The 19,191-nt window shown below is 37.4% G+C and overlaps 1 protein-coding gene across 1 annotated transcript in view; it reads right to left on the bottom strand.

The window, feature by feature from the left end:
• LOC149251400 (golgi-to-ER traffic-like protein) overlaps positions 1 to 19,191 on the bottom strand; it is a 400,402-nt gene that overhangs the window by 208,666 nt on the left and 172,545 nt on the right. The window contains exon 4 of the mRNA XM_089459410.1: positions 11,230 to 11,311. Coding sequence (XP_089315536.1) covers positions 11,230 to 11,311 — 82 coding nt within the window. The remainder of the gene's footprint in view (positions 1 to 11,229; positions 11,312 to 19,191) is intronic.

Below are 19,191 nucleotides of genomic sequence, written 5' to 3'. Positions count from 1 at the left end.
CGGAATGTAGTCATAATAGAAATTTAGACAAAAATTGACATAATTTTGGTGCTTTTACAATGGTGCTTTTACAACCTGTTGCCAAAAGATTATCACGAAATTCTAAGCACTCCCTGGACACTTTTGGAGGAGGCCATTAAGGATTATTAGGTCATTTAACCCTTTCGAAGGTCATTCCACATGTCGAGGAGGATGACTTGGCACTTTAGGAGAATTTACATGACTTGGGGAGCATCTTTGGGTCTTTTGACTCATCCACTCATGAATCATAGATATTATCGTATAGGTGGCATAACCATCTTATAGTTTATGTACTTTTACTTTATCTATAGGGTTTGTAAAGAGATAAAGATACTTTTATATTTCTTCGATTCAAAGATACGAAAATATTATTATTATAATGCACAGGGTGCTAGATCTCTTATATAAACAAGAATTTATTTGTAAATCAATGCTCCTTACAGAGAATCATCACTACTTGTCGACTATTCGTATCTTTTCTCTAAAAATGGCTATGGATGACTAGTTAGAGTGACTTCTTAAGAATGATGTTTTGTGGACGCCTTTGCTACTTCATGGATGTTCATTGCTAGGGTTTTGATGGATAAAAGATTTCTTGAATGAGTGATCTCACTTTATTTTGTGGTTTTGTTTATGAATGAATGTAAGTGTGATTGTACTTCTCTAGGGGTGATAATGCATTCTCTTGGTTTCTTTTGTTGAATTTTATACAAGATTTATAGTAGATACAATTTTCTACCAAATAATTAATTCCTAATGATTTTCACACGGAATTCTTAGGCCACCGATATCATTGAGAAGTTACACTTCAGAAAATATCAATAGTAAATGCAGTGAAAACAGTAAGGATTATAGAAATACAACCATGCACAATGAAGACAATATTTTTACCTTGGGAGAAAACCCAAAAACATTTCTTTAGGAGAAATTATTCTTCAGCAAGGTTTACAAATTTGCAATTTGTCTAGAAACCAGAGCCAAATATACAAGTCCAAATATTAACCGAACCTAGTCAAAATAGCAGCAAGTCAAAGTTGGTCAAACCAACCAAACTGCTTGTGGTCATCCTATGGTCGACAGTGCACACGTGCAACCCTATGGTCAACCTATAGTTCACTCGCATGTGTGGGTCCATATTGCAGTTAAACAGCTCAGTCGAATGGTCAATAGTTCATTCAATATCTAGTCAAACTCAGTCAAACAGAAGAAAGATCAACTCAGTCAACTTAGTCAAATTTGTCCTCTTTCTCCAAATGTGCGGCTATACAAGAGAGATAGGGAAATGTTGATGAGAGAGAAGAAAACTTGCTCTTGCTTGGTGGACAAAATGAGATGTCACATCATCTATTTATACCTGCCAAATGGGTTAAAGTAATCCAAGGGACACGCCCTTTCACTTCGCTAGACCAACTTGCACTCCAAAAATAATTTTTTTATTTTAATTCTTTCTAGGCTAGCTTGGAGACCCTTTTTGCCATGTGGGAATACTTCCTGATGATACAAAAAATCAACATCTTCTTGAACAAAACCTTATTTTCAAAACTTTGGATGCTTAAAGTCACGTGACACGAGACACACAGGACACGCAAATTCGAGCGTCTGATACGAGGCACGTAGACCCCCGAAACAAGGCACGTTATATATTATTTTATATATATAATTAATACTAAATAGATATTTCAATGATTTCATATTACACAAATTCTCATGATGATACAAATTCAGGCATACATCTAGATTCTAGATTCTACATTGTAAATTTGTAAGTTGTAACTTGTAACATTATGCATACAAATACAATTGTGACAGATTCATCAATGATCCAATAGGAGAAAGACAAGAAACTGCAGTTTTCTCATTAAGTCATCAAAATCAAAATGTGTTACATAGGTACTGAGTCTTGAGGACTCCTAACTAGCAATGCCAATGGCAAATAGAAATAACAAATACAAAACAACTACAAGGTAGTAGGTAGCACATCAATCATCATCATCAAAATCAGCATCACTGTCATGGTCACCATTGCTCTCCTCTACATCCTCCTCCTCTGTTTACAATGTAATCTCTGCATCTCCTAGTGTGGAGGATGACCCCTCAAGAGTGTCACCATCATCAAAGCTAACAGGCTCTAACACTGGCTCATTAAGATCCAAGTTGGCCAATGACAACTCAACACTGTTGTCCAAACCCATATCATCAGGAAACACATCCCACATCTTTGTCTTCCTTTCAACCACTCCTCCCTCTCCCTGTAAATAAGACAAAGGTTGGTGTGCACATACACCATTGTCTCTGCCCTGGCTTGCTCAAGCATGCTCTTCTTCAAACTATATAAATTCCCATATGTGCTCCAACTCCTCTCGCAACAAGAGGATGAAAGCAAAATGCACTTACTGGTTGCTTGAATCACCTCCAAAACACTCGCTCCCACACACCCACAAAAAGGGAGACACATTACAATGAAGAGAAAGTGGCCCAAATTGGGCTTTTAAAGAGACATGGCACACTTTTCAAGGACACATGTCCCAAAATCATGACACGTAACTCGAGCAAATCGGATTCGCTAGGTCAATGAATCCCTCGTGTTTGGACACGCTCAACCCACGAATCTGACACATGTCCCTTGAGAATCGTGTCCGACATAGAGGAATCGAGACACGTAGGGGGGGGGGAGAATATGGTTTCTTAGCTAGTGGAGTACCTTCTACTAAATCAACCTCAAATTATAGTGAGGTACTAGGTGACTTTCTAGGGAAATATTACCCTAAATCTAATTACATCTCTTCAAGGGAATCCTTAATTGACTCCATAGGCAAAAAATATATATAGTAAGCTACTAAGCACTAGTCTTCTCCCTTTTAGTCAATCATATTTTGTACAGTCAAATTTTTTTATGCTTTATGGTAAATAATCATATTTTGTAAAATCAATTTTTTCTATGTTTTAGGGTAAATTTAGGGTTTTGTTTAACTTGCATCTAATTTTCAGCCATAAAAAAACCATATCTCAGGTTTTCACGCATATTTTAAACCTAAAATCCTAATGTTTTCTCACATCTTTAACCTAAAATAATTTTATTGCATAAAATATGTCTTTTTTATTGATATTGCCGCATATTGTTTTAGTTGGCTATTATATGCCTTGTAATTTTCAAATTTTAAAAGTTAATCAAACCCTAGATTTATTCATTATTTTATCCCTATTTTCTACTAGTTTATAATTGATCTTGAGAGATGAAGTGTATAGCTATTGTAAATTGTTTATTATTGTAGTTTCCTATCTTTTATGCAAGTTTTACAACCGTTGGTAATTAAGTGATTTGGGGATTGTTTTGCATGTTAGAACACTTTAAACTAAATTTGGAATTTACTTTGAGTAACCACCATATCCTTGACTTGATTGATACATCTATGTGTTGTTGAATTGGGTATATACTTACGACGTCTTATAGACTTGATTGTGTCTTTCTTTAGGAGTCCTAAGTCTTACTAGGGAAGCTTTCCTTGAGTTGGATTTATCCTTCACTAAAACGAGTGAAGTTGTTGCTAAGGTGATAGTTGTAACACTCCCAGTGTTCCACTAAATCTTGGCACCTTGTGAAGTGTTTGCACTAAGGTGCTAGATTTTGTGATAATATGACTCACCATATCTATCTTCCTCATCTACCTATGCATCTGGTCTTCATTCATTTTATTGTTTACTCTAATTTTTTCCTTTTTTCTTCAAAAGATACACATTGTTCAAAAAGGAGCATGAGAGCATCTCATTTTTTGAGGTGGGGAAATGCCCTATTGTGTGCTCTTGCATTCCCCCCAAAAATGGGATGTGGGGAATTGCCCCCTTGGAATACCCCTATCCTGAGGGACCGAGGAGCGGATTCCCCACCCTCAAGAATACGTCCCCATGTAACTTTGGATAATTCTAGGATCACCCTCAATGCAAACATTAGGTACCCTCACCCTACACATGAAGAAGAGATGCTTAATTTTTTCTCATAATCAAAAGAATATAATATTGTACAATCACAATGAAATACCACACAAAAATATTTTCATCAAGAGATATAGAAAGCTTATCAGACATCAAACAAGAGAAAAGATATTAAAAACAAAAAAAAATTGCAAGATTTGGCAAAATAAGATAAGGAAATTTCCCAAAATTAGAAAATGGAGAAAACTAAAAATGGAATGAAAAAATGTCAACAATTAAACATCAATTGAACCAATTGAATCAAGTATATTTTTAGATGCCAAAATATAAGCTATGAATATAGGAGCATTTGCTAATTCTATTCAAGATAAAATTCTAAGTGTCATTATTAATGGAATATTAATGATTGACATGACAACAAAAGTTTATGATGAAGATATAAAGACTAAAGTGAATCAAGAGATTACTAAACCCAAGTTCAACAAGAATCGAGATACAAGAATTCCATAGACATCCTAATCAAAGAAGTCATCCCATCAACCGATTAGCTTATCAGCATTGCTCTAAACAAGGACTATGTTCTATCAATATTATGAACAATCGCAATTCGGACCCACTTAGACTCAATATCAAAGTCACACTCTAAATTGCAATCCTAGATATATTGTCCCATAATCCTATAAACAAGCATTCTCAAAGAATTTTGACTTAGAATAGATCAATTCACCTAATAATGTTTGAAGCGTGATTAGGTACTCCTACACAGGCCTAAGTGTCTAGCCATGCAGAGGTCGACCAAAGTCTCCTTAGGACACTAGATCAAGTGTGAGCAAGTTGCTAATGTAACTAGCCTATGTTTAAACTAAGGAAAAGCAAATAATTAATCATGTTGGCTAATTGAGCTAAAGAAACCTAAGAAAAGTAAATTACTTTAGTGACTATGTTTTAATCTCAATGGTTGATCTCAAGTGAGGCAAGATCTAATCTCGGTTGTCAATCACTTTGGAGATTAGGGTTAGGGATTTAGGCCAATGTCAAATTCTAAAAGCAAGACTATGGAGAGGAGAAAAACACACCATAAAGTGGCACTATCCATTGAGAAAGGGATTTTCTCAAGTGAGCAATGTGATACTCAAGGGTGTCAAGTCCGAGGAAAGCACAGAATTGCATCATCAGAGATCCAGATCAACCAAGGAGACCAAGGACAAATCTAGCGCCTAATCTGTTGGATCATATCCAAGGTATGTTGTAATTGTATTTTCTTTGGTTGGGTCACTATCCCACAATGGAAGCCCAAGTAGGTTCTAAGTTATTAATGAATAACTATTGATTGGACAGAATTTGTTTATATCAATTGTGATTGAGTTGGTGTAACTTTTTGCTTCTACTAATTGTGTTAAGAACTTAATCATGCCTTTATTCAGTAGATCTATAATTTGGTAGATTAATAAAGTATCAGGTGCTAGCTTCAAGGGAAATTTAACATGGAATCAAAGCCAAAAAACTTTGAAAACCAGTTTCTCAATCACGCGTGAAGCCAGGTTCATAAAAGCCTTGCAAGGGCTAGATTCAGCCACAAAAGTACATCACAGGAAAGAGATTTTAGTTTACAAGCCAAGATACAATGGCCAAAAGAAAGAGAAAAAATCCATACAGTTGTAAAGTGTAACTACGGGCTAAGTAAACAGCAACCAAAGAAATATTATTTTACTAGAGGTTAATGTTTGAAAAAGAAAAAATAAATAAATCAAAAGGTGGATCGCCCATTGTGGGGGTCGACAAACCACTAGACAGAAAGTGCACAAATCCCAAGCAATGGCAGCAGCACAGGGGAGAAAGTGATGGATGGAGAGATGGTAAGGAGGGCCCTAAATGGCTTCACCAATCCATGGGCTCCTTTCATCAAGGGCATCGTGGCATGAGAGAAACTTTCTTGATTGGGATAGACTACGGGATAATTTCACACAGGAGAAGATTCAAGAGAAATCCCTATCAAGGGACTAGCCCAAGAGTGATGATGAGAATCTTGCTCTTGTCAGTCGAGCAGCGAGGAGAAAAGGAAAAGGTTCGAGCAGTAGGAGTGAGGAGTCAACCTCACAACCGAAGAAGAAGAAGGACTCGACTACGGTCGAGTGTTTTGTCTGTCATAGGACAAGGCACTATGCGTCACAGTTTCCAGAGAGGAAGAAGGGTGGAAAGGGTACACAGTCAATTGTAGCAACATCGACAGAAGCTCAAGAAGATTTTGCCAAGATGTTTAAAATTGAGTTAAAAATTGTTTCCAACCTTTCCTAAGGCACCTTACCATTTGGTGTGTGGCTACTAAACAATGGAACCACACGACATATGACAGGGCCACGAGAGTTGTTTAGTAGCCTAACCGAGTGGGACTCAGAGGTGCATGTGGAGTTTGGTGTTGATACCAAATATACAGTGAAAGGGGCTGGAACAATGATATTCCAACTCGAGTCAAGAGGTAGGTTGGAAGTGACGTATGTGCTATGAGTGCCAGAAATCAAGTGGAGTTTACTCTCAGTGTCTATGATAGAGAAGAATGGATTATGTGTAGCATTCAAGGATGGACAAGCAATGTGCAAACCCATTAGGATCTAGCTCTAACAAGGGCCACATAATTAGAGTTAGAGAGAGCAACATATATTGGCTAAAGTATTAGCCTATTTGAGCAATGTCAAGAAGAACAAGAAGTGATAAGCCTTCAAGCTCTGGTGGGGAGGAGAGGTCAACAAAATCCTCCAAATCTGTCAAAAGGTCTTCTTATATGAAATGATGTTATAGGATATTCAGTAGCAGGAAGCTTCTAAGAACAAGGCCAAAGGAAGCAGGTCTTCGAGGGTACTTCCGAACTATGAGATAGGGATGACTTCCAACTCAGAAAGAGCAACCATGGCAACGGATGTAGTTCCAGGATCAGAGCTAGTTCCAAAAGGAAAAAGTACCTCCCTCCCTAAGAGGGAGTGTTGATGTTTGTAGCTCGGGTGGGTACTTCTACACAATCTTATGTGTCTAGGCATGCAGAAGTCACCCAAAGTCTCCTTAGGACACTTGTTCAAGTGTGAGCGAGACGTTAATGTAACTTAGCCTAAGTTTAAATTAGGAAAAGCACATAATTAATCATGTTAGCTAATTGAGAGAAAGAAACTTAGGAAAAGTAAAGTAAATTACTTTAGTGACTATGTTTTAATCTCAGTCATTGATATCAAGTGAGGTGAGATCTAATATCGGTTGTCAATCATTTTACAACATGGGGTTAGGGATTTAGCTCAATGTCAAGTTATAAAAGCTGTCGAAGTTTTGGAACCTAACACATCAGAAATTCCTACTGCATTATCTGGTTTATTTCACCTACTTGTTTATTCCTTAACAAGTTATTTAACCATATAAATATTGAAAATAACCACAAACGCAGTCTCAACTCATCTACAGATCATGAACTGAAATAACAGACAAACACACAAGGAACACCGTTATTTTTGGACAATCATTCCCGGAAAAACCCAACTAGGGAAAACCAGTGCAACTGTTCTGAGGGTTTTATTATTAAGCAGCTTTCTTGAGTACAACTAGGGTGCCAAACTGGCTTACCCAATAGAGATATCTATCTGGCAGTAATACCTCTCTTCAGAAGCAAATATTCAGCAAGTTTGCTCCACGAAAATCCTTCCAACACTTCTCTGAGGCTGTGCGTCAGCCCTCCTGACCTCTGCGTAGATCTGGAACCCCCTACGTCAGCCCTCTACTGCTCTACGTTGGCTCTCTGGCCTTCTGCGTCACCAACGCAGGCCCTACTAGCCTCTGCGCAGTCTTTCTGGCCCTCTGTGTGGCTCCTGCTGGCTCTGCGTAGCCTCCTCAATCACTGCGTTAGCCCTCTAGCACTATCTCTGCCTCTCTACTATGCACTCACTGCCCCTCGCTGCAACTCAGAGCACTTGTTCGAAATTTCTCAACAAACCCCACTGCAGAAAATCGAACTGACTGATCAATCTTGGTGTGTCTCCAACTGACCCTCAAGCCTTCTCTTATACTTTTCCTGTTGAGTCTTCAACGGCAGAGATTAAATCTCTAATCAATGGCTAAGATTAGATTTGGCTTGATCCATGTCATTTAGAACATTCTCACCCAGTTTTATATTAATACCCATTAATATTTTAATTTTCCTAAGTTTAGACTTCGAAACTCCATTAAAAATATTAATTATTTTAATATCTCTCTAACCGGGTGGAATTTCCCCAAGCCATTTCTGGGTCTTGGAGATCTCATGTGCTTTAGCATCTCCACCAATTTTCATGGCTAGAGCACATCTGATGCTACCCCAAACCAACAAAAGCAAGGTTAAGGAGAGGAGAAAGACACCATACAACAGCACTAGCCATTGAGAGAGTGATTTTCTCAAGTGAGGAGTGAGATACTCAAGTGTGTTGGGTCCGAGGAAAGTACAAAAGTGCAGCATTGGAGAACCAGATCAGCGAAGGAGATCAAGGATAGATCTAGGGCCTAATCTACTAGATCAGATCTAGGGTATGTTGTAATTGTATTTTCTTCAATTGGGCCATTATCCCATGACGAGAGCCCAAGTAGGTTCTGAGTTATTAATGAAGAAATGTTCATTGGGCATAATCTATCTGTGTCACTTATGATTGAGATTAGTGTAATTTCACGCTTCCACTAATTGTGTTAAGAACTTAATTGTGCCTTTATTCAGTAGATTTATAATCTGTTAGGTTAATAAAGTGTCGAGTGCCACATTCAAGCGAAATTCAACATCACTTGTAATGGAACGATATTTTTTACAGCAAGAAACATCTTTCCATTAGATCATTGTTTCAGGACAAAACATATCAACGAGGTCTGACATGCAATATATGTAGCTTTAATAACCCTAGTTATATAAATTAAACCCTAAAGGTCACCAACATTCATCATGCCAAATTTCTTCGAGCACTAATTAAAAGACAACCATATTCAATTCTAATCATCATTGACATATATAGATAGATAGATTCCTATCCTTATGGATTATTTACACCTTGTGTCTTTATATTGAGATGCCTTTGAGAAGTTATCAGTGTCGTTCTGCAGTCCCCTATTTGCATCCAATCTTCTAACTTGATCTCTCAAAGCTAGCTTCAACACAAACCTATGTGTGAGGAAACAAACTTCTCAACCATGGGCACTACAAATCATCAAGTTTGCAATTGATTGTTATCTTTAGATGTGTGTGCTTGTCGATGCTTCTATTTCATAACATTCTTAGAGATAGCTTGACTAGTTTTATATTTGAAAGAGGAAAGCACTTCACAAATTCATAGGGTAGAACGCAAACCTGCTCTCATTTTTTTATGTTTGTGTTCCCTCTACAATGTGTGTTGCTTTATTTTCATCTTTCAATTATTAGATTACGATAGGGTTAGCATAGATCAACCCCTTGTTGAGGGCTCTCACCCAAATAGAAAAGGAATAAACCCTAGGTCCCCTTTTGAGGATTGTTCGATCACCATAGAGAAAAGCAAAATCTATCTTAATGCTTATTGTTTGACTTGTTCATTGGAGTTGAAGAAGAGGGTTAATTAGGCTTTCTTATTCTCTCCTTCAAGCTATATTTTTTGCTCTAATAGTAAATAGCTCACCGAAGAGGAAAGAGGATAATTAACCCTAGATAGTTGTTCTCTCTTCTATTGTTTATTTGCTTTTTTTTTTTGCTTTTGCTGCAAAGTAACCTTAATCTACTCTCACATAAACACTAAGATATAGCCATATGTCATTAAGGAACATTCTTATCGTAATTGGCTTAGTGGTCTCCCTCATCCCTCGATGTTTTATGGTTTACCAACTTCTCCCTAAAACTTGCTGGCAACTCCACTTCCAATCCAAGCAATCAAGCTTGGGTTTCCCTCCTCATGGCAGTGCAGTACCTCACACTAACTACTGCATCTACAGTAATTTGTCTCCATGGTGGTTGATTCACCTTGCAAAACTGGGGCCACAGATCATTCTTCTAATGTAATAATGAAACACACTTTTGAAAGAACATGTGGTAAAATTATTTTTAAAATGTGTAGGATTTATTGACATTGAAATTTCTATACCCCACAAAGGCCATAGCCTATCATCAAAAGGAATAGTTACAACAAATACAAAACAAATGATGAATTTAAGACAACCTTTTAATGACTTCTCAAAATGCCATGCAATATCACCGGTATCACTAATAAGGCTCGGAATTTCAGTGACTTAAACCAGGTCCTCTTCAAAACAAAATGAAGGCGGACTCTTCTTCCTTATCAGTAATCAATTATAATTATTTATAGACATCCACATGCTTGTTGACATATATGCATCAAAATATAAAGATATATATATATTATATAAAAAAAATTGCTCCCCAAATCACTCCCAAACCGGGAGCGTCTGAAAATGTCACTCCCACTCCTGCTCCCAAGTAACCTTGCACTGATCTCTCAGTTTCCAAATTTCATGTAAAATTCACTTATTGCATTAAATTCAGAGTCGATCATAAACTTCCTCTCCATCCAAGACCATACATTAACGACAGGATGGTAGTCTTGAATCCTCAGCTCTTTCCTTGACAAAATTCACAACAACCTTGACAAAATTTCCTTTTACTAGGATAGATTTGTTTCCAAATGAGGCTGAACAAAGGAAGCATGCCCTACAAAGCAAAGTTCATCTGTATTGAGTTGTCATTTGGACTCTTTTCTAATCAGAAAGCAAGTTATACAAGAAATTCACAGTGAGTGAGCTAAATCCTCACCTTCTGCAGTGATTTGTCTATGCACAATAAAAAAATAAAGGTACCCAATTTGGGCATGTGAATAAAACAATTGATACGAACTCATGCCAGGAATTTAGATTTTTTAAATGGCATTAAAAAATTTTGTAAGCCTCAAATCAAACATGACCAGTCAGAAATAGAAATGCAGCTATTCATTGTTTTGTAGTTTTGCAATTGATATCTTAAAAATACACGTAAATTTTTGGTCAAAAATAAAAAATTTGTATTTTCTGAAGTGTAATCAAACAATATTGTACGAATGTTAGTACATCAAAATGAGACCAAATTGTTCTCTTTCATATTATCTTACTAGGTGACTATAATGGATGTAACTTCCCACATTAGTTAATTGGGTAATTTTTCATTTTATCATATAGTACCTCAGTCCTGCCTATCCAAAGACAATGCAGGCTCATGCACAACAGGAATATATTTCAAGCACTTTTCTAAACTGGGGTTATACTAACCAAGTGTTTCCTGTTCATATGGTAGTTTGCCTTTTGACAGAGTCTCCACAAATAGCAGAGCCAGCTCAGCACCACATGTAACCTGCTAACTCTCAAATGTCACTATTTATGCCAACAATAAGGGATATATAGAGCTCGGAAAATTATAAGATCAAAATAGATTAACTGTAAACTATAAATGCAGCATGTCATCCAATTCAAAAGACAAAAGCTAATTTAAATGCATTACAGCAAAATCAAATAACATTTCTGGCATCCATATATTACAACAAAAACAAGCAACATTTCTGCCATCCATATATTTGAAAGGGCCAACAAAAGAAGCATACTGAAGTGCAACATGAGCTTCGCAGACAAATTAGCAAGAAAAAATTATAGGTATCTTGCACCAAGTTTCAGGTATTGTGGGGAGTGGGGAACAGGCGCCCAAATTTCCAGGTACTAGGGGGGCAAGGGCAACCAAAAGGGAACACCCCCCCACAAAAAGAACAATAGATATTTGGTTGAAGCACATAGCAAACATGGGAGTTAAAGCTGTTGTTGTCATTATCCCCTATTACCAAAGCATACTAGATAGACCTTTGGCATGCACTGCATAGGTAAACCACAATATTTATCATTGTCTCAATGCAGAACCAATGAGTGAATACTTTTTATGAGAGAACCAATGCCACATGGACATCGGACAAGGGATGTCTAGATGTCTTCTATGACATTGGGGATGTCTTCCAGATGTCCCCATTTTTTATGAGAAACATCCCACGGTTCAAAGGGACGTCTCTCACATTCCCTACCAAACAGGTACATCACCTTGGAGTTCCAATGTAGGGGGAAACATAACATGTGTACCACCCAAGGATGGCAACTTGTCCCAATGCTACATTGAACCATATTTATGTCCACAAACGACCCAAAAAAGATTAAATTGAGAAGGAAAGATCAAAAAAGAGCCAAACAATCTTCACTCTAGGTCTCCTTAGGAACATTGAATTTTATATATGGAGACACTAAAGCAAAATAATCCAAAGGTATCTAAGCTCACACAATAGAATGAAGAAACAGTTACATGTAAGTACAGATACAATTCATCACAACTAGGAACCAAGTTGCCAAAAGAACAAAGATACAACAGGAAGTAAGCACTTCGTCAGTAATTAGGAAGTAGGTGCCCCGTCAATGGGAAGTAAGTATGTGGAGTTGAAAGATAGAATATTCTACAGGAATATGTCAACTCTTTGAATTGATATATGACTTCTGTGGCACTAAGGTAGCACTCCAACAGCAACTTGGCATTCATATGACATGTATTTGGCAATTACCTTAAACCCAACTAGTTGATACTTGATGTGCATCCAAAAAAACAAAATATTCCATGGGGAAATGCAAATTCTTTGAATTCAGATGTAGCTTTTGTGGCACTATCATAGCCCTCTACCGAGCACTTCACATCCACTTGCCAAAGCACAGGCAATAAATGCTAATAGACTAACCTAGCTGCCTAGTGAGCCACACATAGTTAGCATGCCACCTCATATTCAATTAGGAAGCTATGTATAAGTCAGGGGTGTTGTGGACCCACAATCATGGGACTGCAAGTTGTGAGGTACCCTGAGGTAGTAACAGGATGCTATAGGCATAAGAAATGGGACAAGCTCATTTTGCCTAAAAACTTAAAAAGGTAGAACTAATAATTCATAAATGTGAATATACCAGGAATGACTGACGGGTAGTCAAGAAGGTTGCCATATATAGTACCTGAGAAGCACGACTATGCTAATAGACACAACCCTTTCCTAACAAATATTTATAAAACTACATAATAATTAGGTACATTGCATGCCCTTCTGTATAGGAAGGGTTCGTTCTCAAACCACACAAGGAAACAAGATGAAAACATGATTGCAAATCAAAACAAAAAAGATGCTTTGCAAAGCCTGAATCCATCCTACATCGACTTCTAGAGGGCCTATTTATTGCTAACATCCACTAATTGAACTTCTCTGATTATGATTCCAAGTATGTCTATAAAAAGAAATGCTATTAGGTTTTTAATTCTTTAAAATGTAACCAAAGTGTCATCATTGTTCGAAGTAGTGTAATGTCCCCATTTGTATTTTCCTCAATTGTACAGCCAAAGTGGATTTCCAGGGCAGGTGTTGACCAGGTCAGTGGAGCAGGTTTATGTCATCAGGGGCTTCGATGGAGATTTGAGGAGTTTTTATGGGATCTGATGGCATTTGCTTGGCATATTTCATCATCTGCACAGTTTGCCTTTTGTTCTATTGCATTCCGACAACTTTCAAAATTTAGCATTATTATGGAGCCTAGCTTAATTAATTATGCTCGAGGTGGCATTATGGGGAGATTAATTGATGGAACACCTCAGTGTAATAGCTTGTTCGAACCGGAACAAGAAGATATGCAGGATGGGATGCTGAGAAGGGGCTTCCAGTCGCTGAAGAGAGTATGGTGGGCGATTTACCATTTTCCTTAGTTAAAAATGACTTTAATTAGTCATTTAGTTACAGAAAAATAATTAAATTGGAGAAAATGGGTCAAAAGTGACTTAAGTGAAATAAAATTAAATTAAAAGGTCACTTAAGATAAAGTCAACAGAGGAGCTTCTAGAATAACAATAAAATAATAAAATAAGATGCTTCTAGAGGCTTGGAGATCTATCCATTAGATCTATAAAAGGAGAGGAGGAGGTCATTTGGAGATATCTTGGATTTGTGTATTGTCTTTGTGGTGAGGTTTGGAGAACCTAGTTCTCTACTTCAACAGTGGCCCCAGGACGGAAACCCTCAGGTGATTCAGTGAGAGTGGGCGAGCACCCATCTCTTCCCTTGGTGGATCCATTCAGGGTTCATAGGTTGCAGTTTATTGTTTTTCAGTTTGTTTTGAAGGCCGTTTGCAGCATTATTGTAAATCTATTTGAGGCCAGCTCTATCTCAGCTATCTCGGCTATATGGGTTGTCTCAGCCTATAAAACCCCAATTTATCTAATATAATGAAGTTGAAAATCTTCTTGTTCATTGTGTTATGGATTGCAATGCTCTATTTGTTTAATTTTTACATGGCAATCTTCTATTAAATGCATGATAGTTTTATGTGAAGTGCTTGTTCCAAATTTTTTTATTTCGGACACTAAAAGTAGTGTAGATAAGTCAATTAATAAAAACAAAGGCACTTGTCATTAGGATGACAATAAGGCTTTATTTGTTGATTTCTGGTAGCATCGGATGTGCTCTAAGCCTCAAAATTTTGCAGGGAGGCTAGGACACATGTATTCCAGAATACCCAGAAATCATTTTGGGAAATTCCACCCGCAGACAGTTTTATAATCAGTGTTGTGAAAATCGCGATAAATCGCGGTAAATTGAAATTAACGCGATTTTTTCGATATGCCGACTTTATCGCGATTATTATAGGAAATTATTGCCAGAAATTTTTTTAGCTGAATTTTATGAAATTATCGCGATAAATTCAAATTTATCGCGATAACAATCAAAATTATCATGGGGGTCTCTGGCAGCGAGGTTTTATAATGTTTTTTTTTGGTTTTTTAAGGGATGCTAAATGTTTGAAATGCAATTTTTTTTTAAGAAACAAATAATTTTTGAGTGGGGCAGCTTAATGATCAAGTCTAGGCCCTAGTATTGATATGCTATTCATGGTAATGTTAAATTCTTAAAGTAAAAGGATGAAAATGAAGATTAAGGAGAATGTCACTTAAAGTGACATTCTCCTTAATCTTCATTTTCATCCTTTGACTTAAATTTTTAACATTACCATGAAATGACTCGGGATGTTTGAAAGTGGTTCCGGCCTCATTGGATTTCATATGAAGAAAGTAGAATTCTAGATTTCATTCTAAATCCAGCAGACTTATCATTTTTTCAGGATTTCAGGATTGGGAGATTGTAATGTTTCCAGGTGACACCACCTGCCCGGGCTACCCCTGCCACCAGTAGAGGACGTGGTCTACCTCCTATAGCTCCTACTTCTAGTTCTTCAGCTTCTAGAGCATAGCAGACTCCACTGCCAACTCGACCACCACCGGCATCTACATCTAGAGGGAAAGGGAAAGCTGTGGCATTTTCTCGCAAGAGGGATAGAGGAAATCAATAGGATTAGACTTTAGTTATTTTCTTCATTTTATTGTATATGACATTATAACATGATGAGATACATTATTATATTTTTTGTTGATATTTTGAGGTTGAGTTGGGACTCAGGAGTCAGGACTTACTATTCAGGACATGATTCAATGTTATGTGTGATTTTAGCACTAGAAATGATATTAAACATCTTATATATTAGTTCTTTTATCATATTTATGTGTCAATGTATTTATTTTATGTTGTAGATGGTTTAGATATTAAAAAAAAAAATTAAAAAATGAAAAAAAAATGAATATTTTTGTACCAAACGATTATTTCCCGATAATTACGATTTTTTCCGATTTTTTCCTCGCACCGATATTATCCCAATAACAATTAATGCAACATTGGTTTTATTAAAATAATTAATTATTTTTAAAGGGTATTAATGAAATTAAAATAATTAAAGGGTATTAATGAAACTGGGTGTGAATCTTCTAGAAGAAGACGGAGATCGAGTCAATATGATCTAAGCCATTGATTAGAGACTAATATGGGTCGTTGATTACTCAACAAGAAGATTATAAGAAGGACTTCGATGGGCATTTGGAAGACACGACGAGTGAGAGATTAAGAGATCGATTTCTGAAGAGAGTAGCGTAGCAGTTGCCGAAGAAGTGATCGAGATGATTTCTTGCAGTGAGGGGGAGAGATAATTTTCGGAGGAAGTTTTCTTGATCCAGAGAGTGCATAGTAGAGAGGACAAAAAGACGTCCAGAGAGGCTGACGCAGGGCCACACAGAGCTACGTTGTCGCAATGCAGAGCTTCAGAGGGAGTCAGAAATTCTGTTGAGGAACAGTTGGGATCAAGTGTCGAAGTTGAGGTGTGAGACCGATAGGATAGAGGGCCGAAGTTTCCAGCCAGCAGAGGATCAGAGGAGGTGCAGCTCAATCTGAGCAACAATGACGCAGTAACTGCATGGGTGTGACGTAGTACTATGCAGAGGCAGCATAGAGGCTCATCTCCAGCACAGATCAGTGTCAGATTTGTCAGTGATAGGGTGAGATCATCTCACTATCTTTTGTCCAATTAGATCTCTGTATAGGATTGACAGTTTGGGCATCCGAAGAATTGTACTTAGAAATCACTGCTTAATAATACAAACCCTCAACTGTTGCACCGGTTTTCCCACATTGGGTTTTTCCAGGGACATCGGTCCAAAAACAACGGTGTCACTTGTGTGTGTTATTTCTTTCTTGCTCAGATTCTTCTTTCCGCATATTATTTAAAGTTGTGAAGGCTGCAGTTGTATTTACTTCGATATTTACAATAGAACACAGTAAATAACTTGCATGGATTAACAAATAGGAGAAATAATATCAGTTTGTTGCAGTAGTGATTCGGGATTCTAGACTAATCACATTATTGCCAAATTCTTCCTCTTGATCTCCACTTTAGGATCCCCCCTGATTAACATTATGTTGTATATTTGTATCTTCATCAGATATTTCTGTTGCTATGTGTCAATAAATTTCAGTGGTGACAAATTCAATTTTAAATTGAATCCAATCTAAACACGTTTCTTTGTCAACAACAAACGCTTTGATTGTTGCAAACATTATTTCCTATCAATTTAATCATTTAATTTCTACAAGCAAAGTTTAATAGCAGTTTTTTTAAACATAAAGTTTTTTATCTTTTCCTGATAAAACTATCATAATTCTTCATCTTTTCTTTGCAATCTTGTTCCTTTCATTGTGATTCTTGGTTGATTTGAATGAAGAGAACTAGTAAATATTCTACATCTATTGTGAATCTCTCTTCGATACATGATGTCAATCAAAGAACATATAATGTTATCTTACTTTTATTGTCCCCAAGCAATAAACATTTCTTTGCCACGTTCGCAGAAATGGTATCTTACAATTGATTTTATATGATAATTGTCAATTGTGAATTATAGATCGTCTATGAAAGAGTGAGTCCATACAAGTGATTTGTGTTATGAATAAAATATATATAAAAATAATACAAATGATAGAAATAATAATAATGATGAATAATGATTAATTAACTAATAATTAGTATAGAAGAGGCATGTCTCTAAGGACACCTGCCTAAGTATATAAGTGGGCCCTCATTTGAAACAATCATATCTCATATCAATCCTTTTATACACTATTCAATATACATGTTTCTTATCGTCAATGGATGCCTTCGTGTACCAAGTGTTCTTAAGATTATCGTGAAATACGAACTTTGTTTGTTACATTGGTATCTGAGTTGTTTGATTCTTTGGTCGCTCAGCTGCTACACAGAGCCACTCTGATCCATCCATTGGCCATAAAATTTTGTCAACTTTGTTGTCGTTGTGATCGAAGCATTTCGCGATATAGTTTCTGGAGATTCTCCATCTTTCCATCAGGCCTTTGGCCATTTCAAAAAACAAAAGAAAACAAAAAATAAAATAAAATAAGAGATTAAAAAAAAAGTACAATATATATATATATATATATATATATATATATATATATATATATATATTGAAAAAGAAAAATTCAAAATATTTAAAATATATATATATATATATATATTAAAAATACATATATATATATATATATATAACAAAATATATATGTTAGGAAAGGATGAGGGTTGTACGTGCGGGATTAGAGTAAAACCCTAGGGGGTTTTACTACAATTTACTGCAGACTGCATAATCCCTATACCGACATTGTCTTCTGCTGCCCGCCGGTTACCGCTTCTACCTTGCCCGTCGCTTTCCGCTGTCGCTTTCTGGCTGAAATTATGGGGGACACTATGGAGGTGGAAGAAGTTTATCATTCCGAGGAGCCCTTTCCGGACCGGGTTATATTCAGAAACCCATGTTTCTCATCGACGGTTTCTGCATCAGTTCCAGTTCATGATCTGCCACCGACCTTACCCCCGTCTGTGGACTTGTTCCCTGAGCATTGTTCTGTGCCTCCTCCCTCGAGGTCACTTTCGCTTGATTCACCGGCTTTGGATATCCCTCCCCTCTCTCTGGGCACCCTGCACTTTCTATCAGCGAACACCCCCCCTTCTCCATCCTTCGACCCTCACCCGCCTTTATCTACATTTTTCTCTATTCCCCCTATCAACATCCCGGTCTCTGCAGCGGTAAACCCTCCTTCCTTGGCCCATTTGCCATCGGGTTGTTTTGAAACCCCAACAGTGAGGGTAAAATCTGCAAAACTTACCCCCCCGGTTGGTTGCCCAAACCCTCTGGTCGACCACCCTTCTGCACCTCGCTCGGGTAAAAGAAAGACCAAGTGCGTCAAGGCTACTACAAAGGATATCACCATCAAGTTCGGCGAGACCTCTGCTATTGGGGAGGCTGCTATTATGGCTAGTACGGTGCTTGTTGGACATGTTCGAGGTAGGGCGTACTCGGCCAACAGACTGACTCAATGGGTCAAGGAGATTTGGGGAGGAATTCTGAAGGAATTGCCAGAGGTTCATGTCTTGCCTAGGGGATGGTTCTCTTTACACTTTGCGAAGGAAAACTACACTGACTTGGTGCTTGCCAGGTACTGGCACATCGAGATGGCCCCGGTCCTGCTCAAGAGGTGGAGCCCTTTGTTTGACCCTGAGCGTGAACAAATCGGAGCAGGTCCCCTTTGGGTCCGACTGCCAAGACTCCCATTACATTACTGGTGCGAGGAAGTATTTATCAAGATTGGAAATGCACTAGGCACATATTTGGACCATGATCGCACCTTTGTTGAATCAAAAAACAGAACCCTAGCTCGCATTCTGGTCCATTTGGACACTCGTGAGGGCTTGGAGGAGAAGATTACGCTTCAGTGGGGGAAATAC

The sequence above is a fragment of the Pinus tabuliformis genome, chromosome 7 (genome assembly GCF_031772625.1).
Source record: "Pinus tabuliformis cultivar Carrire ecotype Pingquan chromosome 7, CPIR1, whole genome shotgun sequence".
Classification (NCBI taxonomy): Eukaryota; Viridiplantae; Streptophyta; class Pinopsida; order Pinales; family Pinaceae; genus Pinus; species Pinus tabuliformis.
Note: the sequence above shows the minus strand (reverse complement) of the source record. Positions and strands in the feature narration are given on the sequence as shown.